This window comes from Saimiri boliviensis, chromosome 6 (assembly GCF_048565385.1).
Source record: "Saimiri boliviensis isolate mSaiBol1 chromosome 6, mSaiBol1.pri, whole genome shotgun sequence".
Classification (NCBI taxonomy): Eukaryota; Metazoa; Chordata; class Mammalia; order Primates; family Cebidae; genus Saimiri; species Saimiri boliviensis.
In genome coordinates, this window is record NC_133454.1 from 31,297,570 (window position 1) to 31,313,672 (window position 16,103).

The window sequence follows — 16,103 nt, forward strand, 5'->3', positions numbered from 1 at the left end:
CCATTTCTAAAAACTGTGCCACCTCTTAGGCAAGTAAAGCTTTCTATGACTTAATTTTCTCATCTATAAAATGAAGACAGCGTCATTGCAAAATTATTGTGAGGATTTTTTTTCTTCACCTAGTTGTGAGGATTAAAGGAAATTGTGTATGTGAAAGGACAAAGTACACACATAAACATGAAGTATTATTTTACTTTAAAAATGGCTCAAAGTTAACAAATTCATGGGAAAACTAGCGTCAAAAAGCCTAATTTTGAATCGGGGGAGGACTTGTAGAAGGACTGGGTTGTTAGCTAAGCTTGGCCCAATGTGCCCTGTCCTTGGTCTCCTGCTGGGGTTGCATAGTATTGAAAAAAAACACAGACCTTTTTTTTCTTTTTCTTTTTTTTTTCTTTTTTTTTTTTTTTTTTTGAGAGAGACCGGGTCTCACTGTGTTGCCCAGGCTGGTCTTGTACTCCTGGGTGCAAGTGATCCTCCGGCCTCGGCCTCTCAAAGTGCTAGGATTCCAGGCGTGAGCCACCACACCCAACCAAAAAATAGACTCTAATCAGCAAGCAGCTGGTTTCTACTGATCTTCTATTACAGCTAGACACAGGGCACAAAGGAAGAGATTTTGCCTTTGTGACAAATTTTTATGTAATATGTGAACTAAGATAAATGAAAAGTCAGGTCCTTCCCTAGAAAACCGTGCACAAGAGTGCACATCCCTGATAGCTTTCCAAAAGCCTATTTTACAATCCTCAGAAGTCTTATCACCACTACACGTTACACATGTATCATCTTCCTCTCTCCATTAATTTTTCTTTCTACTTTATATGAAATAACAACACTATTCTCTGGGCTTGTTTATCCAAACTCATTGTGCTATATATTTCAAATACATTAGTACACCTCACCTAATTCTTAACCATCCAAGTAGCTATTACTCCTGATAGAATGTAGTGCAGAAATCAAAGATCATAGAGATTAATTTACTTTCAAGGTTGCAAAGCTAGTAGAATATGAAAAAAATAGGTTTTGGAATCCAGGCCCCAACCATATGTTCAGTGCCTCTTTCCTCATTCTAATTATTGCTTTGATTAACAAGAGATAATAATTAAGTTAATTTGCCTCTTGCTGAGATCACAATTGATATTTTAAAACATAACAATAACTATACATTTTGCACACCTTACAATATCACAATATTCCACCAATGGAATATTGAGTGATAAGAAATGTCACCAGGAAACTATGGGTCAGAAAAAATACAGTGAAAATAATGACTCCTATAATTCTGGTATCTTTAGGAATGCACATCTCAGTAATCAAGCAGAAATAACCAAGCGAGATGCTGCTCAAATATAAATAAACAAAGTAGGCAAATGATCGGTGTTCAGTTTTGCCAATTTTATTGAACCAATAAAATTCCTACTAACAATGAAATAAATTTCTGCAAGTATAAATGTGATACAGTTTAACAAAACCCATTGTTCTGTACCTATAAATAGATTTTTAAAATGTCATAAAAAGTGCAGTTATGAATTGTTAACATGTTAATACACAGTTTCTTTATTTCAAATGTGTTTGTCTTGACTCACTAACAGTTCCTTCTGCATCTGTCCAAATAATATTACCCATCCCTTCAAAAAAAAAAAAAAAAAAAAAGAGGCATTAAAGCACTAGAATATTACAGATAAACTGATCCATTTAGGTCAGCTTTAGTCAGAATTGTAAAATCAGCAACGTAAGAAAAACAAAACCTAGTAATACATACAAAAAGCTTTCTTGGGTTCTACAACCTTCTTAACTGCTGACTCATATGGAGGGCATTAAGAGTTGAAAAGGCTTATATGGTTAACTACCTAGACTATAACTACAGTAGGGTCTGGTTTGCCAGAACAAGTTTAAAGTGGCTGTTCATTAAGTTTGCTATTTTCAGAATAGAAACTATAAATATAAGACCGCCATTTGACATTGAAACTTGTGTGAATCCTAAATTGCATCAATTATCTATTTGATAAAAGCTTATTCTAATTTAAAACCTTATAGAGTAAGAGACTGATATATAGAGCAGTCTTAAAGATCACGTCATCTGCCTTACGTTAGTCCAGTCACGTGCTTCGTAAAAAAAAAAAAAAAAAATTACAGTAACAAAGCACAGGACTACAAAGGCAAAAACATCACAGCTTCTGATTACATTGAATAAAAAGTACCAAGGAACGCAGAAGATAATTCTGTATTAATACTGATGAATTAAAGAACTATAATAGACGTTTCACAGCATGCTACATATATCGCTCACAACTTAAGGATAAATGTCTAACGTTGAAAGTCAAGAAGTTGGCAATCTGATTTCATGTGCAATTCAGCTACCAAGTCTTAATATATACATTCATTATGTAGCTGTCCTGCAAAACCAGGATTTTTTTTTTTTTTAAAAAAGAGTTTTCAAGTTCAACTGCTATTTCATAAGTTAAAAGATACATCCAGTTCTTCCATGACCAGGAAAGCTATTTTCAGGCTTAAAGGAGCTAATCCAAGTAGCAAGGCCATGTTCCAAGTTGACCTGACAGGTTTCTTTATTACCTTGCTCAGACTGCATGTATATGTGCCTATACTAGCAGCACTGAGAGGATGCCAAACTGGCTGTGGTTTGCTTTCTATATCTCTTATTTTGAGTCGAAAAGAGTAAATGTGAAGAGAAAGAGGAAGGGGAAACTGTATTTTCTCTCTAGAGAAGACTAAGTAATGCAAAGGAAATATTTGCACTAGATACATAGTTGGCATCACTTTCCTTGGTGAACAAGGGTACCATTTAACTCTTTTACCTTAGAGAACCAGCGAAATTCAGAAAGCAGAAATCTCTCAACATTACAAAGGAAACTTCTTGGCCACCCAACTAATAGATTTCTTTTATTCTACCTTTTGATCCTTCCTTATTATACTTGGGGAGCCAGTTGGAAATGTGCAACGATATTAATTTAAGAAAAATGTATATTAAGTTTTATTCTGTTTCATAATGTATGGACTTAACTAATCAGGATTTGTGAACAATATTTTAACACTATAGACCAGAGAGATTCTCTCCGATATTTTTTCAGTAGAAATTATACATTCATTTTTTTTAAGAGGTTAACTTGAGGGGTGCAAGAAAATAGACTGTTTTAGCAAAATTTACATAACAAAAATTCTATTCGTATTTAGACTTACTAATTATTGATGTCCTATAAACTGTAAAATTGGGTATTTCTTCTAAAGGCTATTTTGTGGTATGCCCTGCACTATTTCAAAGATTTCCACAAGCATTCAAAAGAATCAGATATTCATTCTCTGTTTCCCCCCCATATACATATATAAATATATATTTTTCATTCTGTACTTCATGGTGGTACAGTCATAATTAGGTTAAAGCGAAAATGAACACTTCATGGCATATGATTTAATACAAACCACCTCATTCAGTCTCCATTATTAAGTCTCATATCTTAACTAGGACATCAATTCATTCCTGAGCCCTAATAGGCATTTATTGGATACTACTATCAGGTTGAGTTGTTCATGAATGAGATGGAGAACATCCAAATATCACAAGAAACAATAATAATCTATACTTTCAAATGGGATGGTTCATCAGGTCAGACAACCGTCTGTAGTGTCCCATGTTAGAAACCTGATAGAATTTTACATCTATGAACAACCTCAAGTGCACCTAGCTGGAGAGGAAGAACCGTTACATCTTCTTCCTCTTTGCATTTCCTGTTCCTTCTGGATATACCTGATGTGTGGCTAAGAGAATAAAGACTCCAAACTCAATGGATTTTCTTTTCATCCCATAGAACATTTTTTTCCTCCCATAAGAACAAGATAGGAACAGAGGTTAGAGGCTTAGTGTAACTCACAAAAGCCTAGTCAAACCCTTATGGACCCAATCTTGTGGTATTTTATTTATATTATAAATCAAATGGGCTTCTGTGATCCCATGGGACCATCTAAATACCCTTTGCCTTATGTCCTTCTATTAGAAATGTGTTTCAAGGCCCAAACACCACCAATAAAACAAATGTCTGGAACACCACCCTATTTGTATGCCAGAAATTTCCCATTCCACTGAAGGGTTACAAGTCATTCTGGATTGCTGGAGAATTTTGACTTTACATTCACATAGCTTGGACTAATAACAGTATTCATAACCTAATAAAAATCCAAGTTAGGATGGCAAATCAGTCACTTTAAAATCCTGCTAAATGCTTAATTCTGCATAATAGAAATAGTTCAATTTCTGTATCATGTATAAATATAAAGATTCCTACTTTGATAAAGGCAAAAATGTTTTATGATTTATTTAAAATATGGAAGCTGTATTACTGAACAACAGTGAGTGAATCCATGAAAAGGTTGGATACTCTGAATTTATAGGCTCTTTGGGGATGAGGTAGAGGAGAGCAAGATATTTCGGCAGCTCGGAAAGGGGTAGAACAGAATAGGGTGACACAATTTACACTTGATACTGCGTAACATCTGGCAGGATGTCCAGGGCAAAGGTTAGCCAAAATATAGCTGGATGGTTGAGGGATTTAGAAGGAGTTGGGGTGAATCCATAGTTTCAATGAATGGAGAAAAAGGAACTCAGAAAAGTAAATGCTGGTGACTATCAGCAGGTGGCTGGTGATGTTTGGTTTGGATTGTGAAAGCTGTTCAGACCAACATGGGCTGAGGGAAGGGGAGGAGAGTGAGCATGTAGAGGTTGAGGCACTTGGAGGAAGAAGAAGCAGGCAGGAAAGGGTGGGCTGAATGCAGGTAGGAGCACCCACATGGGAAGTATTTTGTCTAGATTAGGTGTATGATGCTGAGGGCAGCCATACTCTTAGCACTATGTTCCTTGTATTTTTTGAAAACTTTTCCTTCCTCATAGGGCTCTGCCTTGACAGATATCTCTACCTCTATTATCCATTTCACCCCAGCTCTTTTTGTTCTAGATCTCACCTGGGCATATTCTAGGTTTGTTAACTAAGCCAAATTAGCATTGAATTAAGCTCCACATACAGTGGGCATGGAAGTTCTGTTGACTGAGATAAATACATTCATGTTACAGTACTGCTTTGAAGAAAGACTATTTAATTTGATTCTCAGTCTCCAGAGGGATATAATAGGGAAACACAGTTTACGTTGATGGCCACCTAGAATAGGTTCTGATTACATAAATTCGGTAACTTAAAAACTCAGTCTGAACAGAGGAGCCACGTCTTTGTTAGCTGTTGAATTGTATGACAAAGCAAATGTCATATAGTATTTACACAGCATTATTGTTATCTATTCTTTACTCCATGTAAGACCATCTCTTTGCCTAAAAGCAGTCGTATTAAAGAGAAGAATTTAAGGTCTTGCTTTCCAGAGAAACGATTTAGAATTGTCTTTAAAATACAACCTAAAACACTTTATTTTGCTAACACAGTGCAAATCATTTTTATAACATGCACTAAAATTTATTTTTTCCATGATGAATTGTCCTTAGAGTTGAAAAGGATCTTACCATCATATAGGTATACACCCTCCCTTCACTGAAAATGGTGAACTATTTTAAGTATAGATCATTGTTGATCATTTTATTTTGCTGTGGCATAGAAATCTAAGATTTTGGAAAAAGCCTTTATAAAGGGGAAAAGGAAAAAGAAGCTCTGGAATAATTAACTTTCAGACACATGTAAAATCTTTAGGAAACATTATAACAAATAGGAGCTCTGGTTCAAATTTTAAAGGATTCTTATATAAAACTTAGTTTTCTGTTGTAAAAACAGCCCTGTGTTCCTCTGCCATTATTTGGGCTTAAAACCATAATTAAAGGCCAAGGCCATGCCCCAGATTCCATGTTAGCCATCTTTTATTTTAAAAATACCCCAAATGGGACAATTTTGTCCTGGGACTGAGACAGTGTACTTAGTTCGAAAAGGTGAAGGAGGTAATAAGCTGTCTCAAAAGCCTCTTTTCCCCTTATGGTCACACATCCACCAGAAGAAGCCTAGTCTGAAGAAGCCAATGAGGCACCTGCCTGGCTACTCCCATAGTCAGGTGGGTCAAATAACAGATTATTTTCAGATGGGAGAGTATTTCAGTATTTCTTAACATGATCTAGAAATTACAAATTATCATTGAAGCTGGAAATCTTGAAATTCCCAAGTAAATAGACATTATTCAAGCATACACATCAGTGGACTATTAGACTAATTTTAACATAATAAGCAAAGAATTAAAGAATTCACATTCACATGTGCTTTTCTCACGTACACGCGCACAGTTAAGTTTGGCACAATGTGAGCGCAAGGTGGAGATTAGCATATTGCATAATCACATCATTATACCAATTGAACCAGATATCTCTTTTTAAAAATATCACATTTTAATATAAAAAGCTATACTATAAATTACTACATAGTAAATTCAATACTCTGAAAAAATACCACCCTGGAAAACCGCATCAGATTTCAAGTTTGCTTTGGATAAAGAGTTAACAGCAAACTCGTTGTAAAATGGTATTCACAACCTGAAATGCTGTGCATGCTGCCTATTAGTAGGTGCTTCAGCACCTTCAGAAGTCAATTCTTCTAGGCTGGTTCACTGAGGTTCATAAATACATTGTTTTTTGTTTATAGTTCCAAGTCAACTTATTTTCCTGACTATTGATGAGATAGATCAATGCTGAGCTAAAAAGAAACTTTGCAAGGAAAGAGATCTATTAAAGGCACTAATATTCTCATAGCCTAAACTCCAACAATTTCCATTTCCAGGGAAAAAAATAAACAAAAACTAAGTGGCCATTTTAGGTTACTTAAACCTTGTTTCCCCTTTTGGTCTAAAGCTCATACGATGTTCTGTGAGAATTTCTCCTTCTTTTCAATACATACAAGTCATTTTTTATCCTGTTATACAGTTCACCTGCACAAAAGTATAGGGCTATTAACTGAAAGCACATAGTAAAAAAACAAATTCAAGAATAAAAGACATCCTCAACTGGAAAGTTGTAAAGTTAGGGAAGTCAAATGGACGTGTATGTTGCCGTTTGTGTTTTGCCATTCTCCTGTTTTCTTTGTATTACAGATCTACGTAATGTGATATTGAATAAAACACATGGCATATGTAATAAAACAGAAGAGAGACGGCACAAGTTCTCCGAATAATCTCTTTAAATAAATCACCCTGTCTTTAAAAATATTAGTGATTTTTTCCTCACATGGAAGATTTCAGACAGGATCCTGGAATCCAAAAATACAGAACTACCTTATGTTAATAAGTTTACAGTCATCTATGTTTTCCTATCTAGAACAAAATCTAAAAGAAAGCAACCCAATATATTGTACCAGAAGAGGATGATAAATGGAAGAGGAAAATGATTTAATGAAATACTAGTTCACAATTCTTTCTCAAAAGAAAAGTTAAATCCTGTATCACAACTAAGTCTAAAATGAAATCTTTGAGGGAATTCTAACAGAACATTTTACCTATATTATTTACTATGAAAAAAATGGATATGTTTTCAAAAATTAGCATGTATGTGTACAATTCAAGTCACCCTTAACTAACCAAAAAGTATTTAAAAAGCAGTGCAGTTGTGTCCTACTGGATAGTTGTAAGCATCTCTTTAGGCACTTCACTGGTTCGTTGACATAATACAAATTAAAGCTATAAACACATAATGTTGTGCTCTCTGAAGATAGTCTAATCAAGCAACGTAAACCAATGCAAAAATGTGACTTTTTGGCCGCTTATTCCTCCCCTATGACTTGATATCTTTTTTTAACCAATTGTCCATGGAAATTTTTATGGGGAAGGGAAGGGAATGCTTTGGCATTATGAAAGGAACATTGTTCAATCCCAGTAAGGTAAAAGTGAAAACAGCCTGTGCAATAAAGAAATTTGAAAAAACTTCTTTATGGCTCTGTTAAAAAGGACACTTTTGCAGTGACATGACGGGGAAAGTTTAGTTGAGTATTTTTTGAACATATTGCACTCTGTTTTTTTGTTCAATCACATTAATGCATAGAAACACAATTTTTACCTTTGAATAATAAACTGTCTAACCTATTATAAGAAAAATCATGGAAAATAATTTCTAAAAGCCTAACAGGAAAAAAATAGGCATAGTAACCTTCCTTTGCTTAACAAAATATAAAAAAAAAAACTATGAGAAGGGAAAAATGTGCAAAGAAAATTTTTGGTCAGTCTTGTGTGGGTACAGGTTTATATGTGCCAACTAAATGAACTATAAGCAGCACTGTGAGCACTGATTATTTAAGATGACTGAGGATTACTGTCAGTGATAGGATTGTGTATAATTCCATTTTTAATATATACATCTGATAGGAAAACTGAAACTTCTGTTTTAGAAGAGAAAGAAAATAGCTGAATTTGGCTTTTCAGTAGCATGCTATAGAATTCATCATGATTAATTTCACATTAAATTATGGACAATGGCTGTATCACATTTCATGTTATCACCAATAGCAGTAAAACAACAACAAATGAACAAACAAACAAAAAAAACAGTGCCTGACAAATAATCTCCTGGGGACACAAATAGGTGTCCAGTGAGCAGCTTGGTTCAACAGCGCATGCTTTTCCTCCACCAGATTTAGGACACAACATTAAAATTTTAGAATGGCCAGAAAGGTCATTCTTTGCTGAATTCCAATATCTGAAAAACAATTGCTTGAGCAGATTGTAAGCGCTTGTCCTTATTGTTTAAAAAAAAAAAAAAAAGGGCGGGGTCGGGGGGAGAAAAAATACACATACACACAACCCAAAAGCGCTGAAGTTAAGCATTAATAAGCCAGATTTGTGATTTATGATCAGTATCCAAAACTCCAACTATAAACAATGCAAAGTAGTGCTCCTCAGTATTATTTTTGCAATTGTTAGTAATGTTAAGCATCAAGGAAAATAAAACACATCATTGCACATTACAGCCGCAAAAAACAAAAACGAAAAACAAACGGCTAAACTTTGACACTAGATAACTGAATAATTTTTGATGCTATATCACAAATAGCTTCTGATGTTTATCTTATGTGAAAGGTCTTTACACATGTATGACATTTTCCTTGGGTGATACTTCAGGTCAAATGCCGAGTTATGGCACGAAGAGCATAAAGAAGTTCAGCTTGCATTCGTGCTTCCATTAAAAGCAGATTGACATGAACCTAGAAGCAAACATGTTATCAGTTTAGTAACCATTATAAATACCTAAAAATCTTTAGACTTTTCTCATACATTAGACATCGTAAAGGTTTTTTATGTGTATATAAGCAATATACAAACACACACCTAGGCATATTTATCCATGTTTGTGATGCAACACTCAAACCTGTGTCTGTAAAAAATGGCTCTGTGAGCAGTAAAAATAACCCACAGAATCTAAAAAATTCTGATTATTAGAATAAAGTTTTATTTTTGTAAAGGCAATCTTTTGGATTATAAACTAAAAATCAGCCATTCATTTTTTTTTTTTTTTACAGCTTATGCTTATCCTGAAAAAGCTTTAAACAATTTTCCTAGTATTTACTTGAAAGATACTAAATTGAAAATCTGATGCTTAACGTTTCTAATTATTGTTTGATACTTGTTCGACATACATAGCTTCCCTAGAACATTTCTTTTGGAATCACATCTCAGCTAGTAAGTTAAAATGAGTATACATAAGTTTGCAAAATTTACTATTAAAAAAGTTTTAATATTATATTGATATATTTCTACCAGTTGGACATATGGTTGGATATATTCTCCTCATGAGTAAAGAGAATTTCTACCTACAATGTAGAAAAGGAAGAAAATCTAGAGCAAACATATAAATAGGGGATAAAGACCCATCAGGGAGAAATGCTAGATATAAAATGGGTATTTACCTGATGTGATCGGCTCTAAGACTTCAAAAAATCTGTCAGGTACTGAGGCCATAATATTCTCTGCTAAGATCATGCAGTTTATTAATGAATGTTTCCTTAAAAAATTTTCTTACTCTCAAGCTTTGAAACTGTGGTATAAAGGAGATTCTTGAACTTAAAGGTTAAAAGACCTAGGACTTAAGGCCAGCTTTTATACTATGATGTTGATAAAGATCCTTAACATTTATTAGGTTTTAACGTAATGTTTCCTATATATTTCTTTCAAATAAATATTTTTATGTAACAGTATAATTGGCTCAAAAGTCCTTAATTACATTGTCAAAATACTAAATTACTATGTTGGGGTAAGAAACTATTGTCTTTTTTTTTTTTTGAGAGACAGTGTCTTGCTCTGTTGCCCAGGATGGAGTGCAGTGGAGTGATCTCAGCTCACTGCAAACTCTGCCTCCCAGGTTTAAGTGATTCTCCTGGCCTCAGCTTCCCATGTAGCTGGTGCTACATGCATATGCAACCACGCCCAGCTAATTTTTGTATTTTTTAATAGAAATGGGGTTTCACTATATGTTGGCCAAGCTGTTCTCAAAATCCTAACCTCAAGTGATCCACCCTCCTCACCCTCCCAAAGTGCTGGGATATAAGCATGAGGTATTGCACCAGCTGAAACCATTTTCTTAATAGGTTGACTCTAGTGGTTAAAGAATCTCTAAATGGAATATAATATATAATTACACCTAACACAAAATTTCAGTAGGTCTGATTTTTATTAATAGAACTGTACACAGTTTTCAAATGTACTTTGAAGAGATCAATACTTAGATCTAGTATTTCAAAGGCTCACACTAAACTTTTACTTTATATACTATGTTGAACAAAGCATATAACCAAAATTGAGTTATTATTCAATAAACCTGAATTTAAAGAACATTTAAAAAACCCAGATAGTGGCCAGGCACGTGGCTCACACCTCTAATCCCAGCACTTTGGGAGGCTGAGGCGGGCGGATCACCAGAGGTGGGGACTTCAAGACCAGCTTGATCAACACGGTGAAACCCTGTCTCTACTAAAAATACAAAAAATTAGCTGAGTGTGGTGGCAAGTGCCTGTAATCCCAGCTACTTGGGAGGCTGAGGCAGGAGAACTGCAAGAACCCAGGAGGCAGAGGTTGCAGTGAGCCAAGATTGCACCACTGCACTCCGGCCTGGGCAACAGAGTGAGACTGTGTCTCAAAAAACAAAACAAAAACCCAGATAGGGAAAGATGATGTCACTTCCACATCAATGGCAATAATTTATTAATACTTTCATATGTCATTTTTTATAACCATGACTTCCTATCTGAAGAACTGTCTATAGTATAGTGCTTAACATTGAAACACTTACTTTTTCTGAGTGTTTGAACTGCCGCCAGTAACTATCATACATGCGCTTTGTAGTTCTCTCAGGATAGCAGGTCACTGTCTTAATGTAAACCTTCAAGCTTCTTTCAAGTAATTGATTAACTTCTCCATAATCATAGTCGTCATACCTATGAGCAATATAACAATAGCTTTATAATGACAAAATCAAAATATTTAATTTCTAAAGTTATGGACATTTATTGTTTAGTAATTAAATACTAAAAGCTCATTAATTAATTGAATCAACAAATGTTTACTGAGTGCCCATTATGTGCCATGCACCCTTCCGGGCAATAGTGATGTATTAGTGAACAAAATAGACAAAAATTCTTGGTCTCATGGAGCTTAAATTTTGTTGAAGAAAAAAGGAAAAACAATTAAAAAGATAAACACATTGTATTCAGATGGTGATAACTGCCACGGAGAGGAAATGGAACTTGGTCTGGGAGGAGAGGGATTGTTATTTTAAATAGGGTGAACAGGAAGGCTTCTCTGAAAGGCTGATAATTGAACAAATACCAGATGGTGGTAAAGAAGCAAGTGTTAAGGACTTGAAGTAGGAGTCAAATGTTTCAGGGAAGAGGGAGTAATCACCGAGTCCCATGCTGCCAAATATTCAAGTAAGATAACTGGGAACTGGCCGGGCGCGGTGGCTCAAGCCTGTAATCCCAGCACTTTGGGAGGCCGAGGCGGGTGGATCACGAGGTCAAGAGATCGAGACCATCCTGGTCAACATGGTGAAACCCCCGTCTCTACTAAAAAGACAAAAAATAATTAGCTGGGCATGGTGGCACGTGCCTGTAATCCCAGCTACTCAGGAGGCTGAGGCAGGAGAATTGCCTGAACCCAGGAGGCGGAGGTTGCGGTGAGCAGAGATCGCGCCATTGCACTCCAGCCTGGGTAACAAGAGCGAAACTCCGTCTCTTAAAAAAAAAAAAAAAAAAAAAAGGTAACTGGGAACTGACCACTGGAAGTAGCTATATGGAGGTCACTGGCAACCTTGGTAAGAGCAGTTTTGTTGGTTGATAGGGACAAAAGCCTGATACTGTGAACAGATTCAAGAGAGAATGGGAGATGAAAAAACAGTGACAATAAAGATACACAATTTTGTCAGAGAATTGCTTTGCATGACAACAGAAAAATGAGGCCATAGGCCAGAGGGAAATGAAAGGTGAAACAGATTTTCTTTAAAGATGGGAGAAATTAAAAGTGTGTTTGTATGCTAAAAGGAAAGATCCAATAAAGAGAATAAAGCTGATTATGCTGGAGAAAGAAGGGAGTATTGCTAGAACTGAGATCTTTAGAAAATGAGAAATGGGATTTTGTGTGTAAGTATATAGGAACACAGTAATAGCAACAGAGAGACAGCAGAGTAAGTGAGCACAGTTGCAGACAGGTAGGTAAATGTGGTATTGGGAGCTTGTGGAATTTCTCTGTTATATTTCAGTTAATTTTTAACCCAAATATAATGCTTAGTTTAAAAAAAAAAGTATCTTGATGAATTTATGTAAGCTTCATTTTGTAGCATCCAACAGATAAATATACCCACTATAACATTTGTTGCCTGTATACAATACATATTTATTGCATTTAAATTGAGCTCTACTAGTGTTTATTTTTCTTAAGTAGGTAGACATGATGTATATGTGTTTTAAAATGTATTGACTCTTGGACAAATCGCTTGGTTATTACATATAACCATAAGCTTTTACATGGAATATTGTGTTGTTAGTCAATTTATCAGTAAATTTTGGAGTTCTTTAGCTAAAATTATAAAAAATACTTCACTTAACACATTGAATTAGAATTCTCATAAAGTCTTTCTGATCTATGGTCAAGCTGAATATATTTGTAAGGGTAATTCTTTTCTGTCTGCTAATCTATCTCAATAAAAGCCTCAAAATCACAACTCAAAAAGGCACATTCTCCAAAAAGTGCTTTCTTGATTAGACTATTCAATCTTATTTACTCAGTGTCCTCTCAATGCTAATGTTCTAAATTTAGAGGTCATTAATTTATATTGGCTGGTATGTTTCATTTCAGTGTTATATGACCTTATGTAAGCTTATGAAGGCATCTGTTCTAGTTTTGTTTATACTCTAATTACCATTCCTTAAAAAATAATTTTTAAAAAACAAAACTATACAAACCACAATTTATTATAGTGATCTAAAGGGACACTACACATGTTTTTTTAAAACTCGTCTATTCTTCCAGGAAGGATTCTCAAATTTGATCTAATTCTATCCTATCCCCAATGATTACTGATGCTTTTTTCCCTCCTTAGTAAATTTATATGTGCATCAATGTTAAGATTCATAACACTTAAGAAAAATGCTTCTCCGTAAAGTGAAATTTTTAAAATCAGAAGTCTACATGTAATATTTTCTCCCCAGAGTCATATACTTCTAAACAGGACAAAAATAAAACTCACACTTGAACTTTCACTTAGAAATGTATAAAACTGTCTCTACAATGAACGTACCTGATTCCAAACATACAGTGAACATAGTTAAATAAAGCTCTGCGCAGCATGGTTGTGTCAACATCCTCATGGGTGGCCATAGTGTTATATGTGAGATTGTAGACCATCCGAAACTTTTCATCAAGAAGATGCCCAATGTCAGAATAAAGTCTGTTCACCAGGGAGAACCCATGATTTTCCCAGGTATAGTCCTAAAAGAATAAAATGTATTTAATTACAAAGTGGGTATTTTCCATGTAAATTCTATGTCTTTATTAAATACAACTAATGAAGCAAGTATATCAGGATATTTCTAATTGAGTTCTAGGTTTGCAGCTTTACTAAGGTTTTACCAAGAACCCTTCATATCAGTTAGATCAGAGTGTCAGGATGTTTCTTCATAGGGTACGGGATTTGCCATATTAGTAATGAACTCTGGTCACCTCCTATAGTCAGGTACTATGCACCTTACGCCCTTATCTGAAGGGCCCCAGGAAATCTTGGAATATTCCTATGTGAACAAACCTACCCAATGACATGGACAGTTAGCAGATCATCTAAAATAATCAAGAAGGAGTTTGTCATAATTCAATCATATACCCTCTTAGGAGTCATATCACTGTCGTGGCTATTTCCTAGGGGTGAAGATTAGAGTAACCCTTAAGCCCATGACTACTAGTGTATGATTTTATTCCAAGAAAAAGTGATGTCAGTTGTTTTCCTCCCTCTTCCCCTCCAAAAAATGGTATAAACATTATGCAAATACCATGTAATAACAGAAGTAACTGAAAAAGGCAGACTGTTTGCTTTTGTCTTCTTAGGGAGAAAAATGTTGAAATAATTATCCATCTATTGGGACCTCCAATTAAACTAGGCTGAAACTATGTGAAATAAAAACACTTCTAGAGCCTATCAAAAATTCTTTAGATGCCAAATTTTTATATTTCAACACCTGACAGTTAAAATGACAGTATTTTCTAGTTTCTCTGAATTAAAGACTTATTATACCTGAGCTCGGAATGTTGGCAAATGCTCTTCTCCTCGTCTGGCAAAGTCTTCATACCCAAAACCAGGGTCTTCAATATATCGAGACACATCAGATGTTATGATCATGTCCTCTTCAAACTCTAAAGACAATAATAAACAATTGAGTGTTAAGGATACTGTACATGGTTAAGACAATAAAACAGAACTCCATATTCTTCCACTTGTTAGCTTTTCCATGGATTTCGAAAGTGAAAACATTGACTTCTTGACTTAAGTTTATATAAAATATATACTGCTAAATTTTAAAATATAATTTCATTACCAAATACTGTGACAGTCTTACCATGTGACTAGTTTTTCAGGTAAACTGACTAAACTGAAATATCTAAACAGTAGTAGCGAAGGATCAATATGCTAGTTTTACTAATTTAGAAATGGAAGATAGCATAGGCCTGTGAGTACAATGCTTAACCAGTTTTTTGCTTTGCTTTTCTCTCTCCAGGGGATGAAGTGGGATGAGAGGAAGGAGAAGAGACGAAGGTGAAAGACCACTCTGAGTTTAAGATAAAACACCATGTAATTTTAACAAAGTTTATCTTGATGCATTCACAGTAAAAATTAGTTCAATATAGTTTATTTTTAGCTTACAAAGAAGGACATAGGGAGAAGGATCAGGAAGGACAGTCAACGGGGAGGAGAGCCTTTATCATTATCTTAATTCACTTGAGTGCTAAACAGGGGAGGCTCAGTTTGTGAATATTTACTTAGTTTTATGCCTAAAATATATGCACTTTTCCATGCATATGAAAACGAAAAGTATACAACATATGGACTAATCAGACTATGATTAGAATATTACCAATGTGGCATTCAAGAAGATAGCAAGGCAATAATAATATTTTAAGAAAACTGATTTCTACATACTTGATGACATTAACAGTTTATCACTGAAAATGTTTAAATGTCCAATGTATATTAATTTATGTAAAAATAGTTCTATCACTTTTTATTTTAGGTTGGTTTGTCTTTATAATTAAACTTTTTTCTGATTTTAATCATTAAAAGGGAATGAACAAGCTTCATTTACTAGCTTCTAGTCTAGAAAATGAACATGTATTTCTCAGAATAAAAAACTAGCTATTTCCCTGAAAGGAATCATATTTTCATTGCATTTTAGTATTAAATGTCACATTTCATAAATAATAAATAGTAAAACAGTATTATGGTATAATAACACTACAATTCTTAACTGGGAAAATTTTGAGAGGCTTAAAAGACAAATGTAATTACGTTAATTATTCCAAAAGAAAGACCTAGTAGCAATACTTCATTATCTTTAATCTTTGCTATTGTATGAAAATCCTAACAATAAGTATTCTTT

The 16,103-nt window shown here is 34.5% G+C and overlaps 1 protein-coding gene across 1 annotated transcript in view; it reads right to left on the minus strand.

Moving 5' to 3' along the window:
- Positions 1-1,367: 1,367 nt before the first annotated feature.
- SESN3 (sestrin 3) overlaps positions 1,368-16,103 on the minus strand; it is a 68,078-nt gene continuing 53,342 nt past the window's right edge. The window contains exons 7-10 of the mRNA XM_010332757.3: positions 14,744-14,862; positions 13,757-13,947; positions 11,255-11,399; positions 1,368-9,173 (exon numbers count right to left, since the gene is read on the minus strand). Of these exons, the coding sequence (XP_010331059.2) occupies positions 9,087-9,173; positions 11,255-11,399; positions 13,757-13,947; positions 14,744-14,862 (542 nt within the window). The 3' untranslated portion in view covers positions 1,368-9,086. The remainder of the gene's footprint in view (positions 9,174-11,254; positions 11,400-13,756; positions 13,948-14,743; positions 14,863-16,103) is intronic.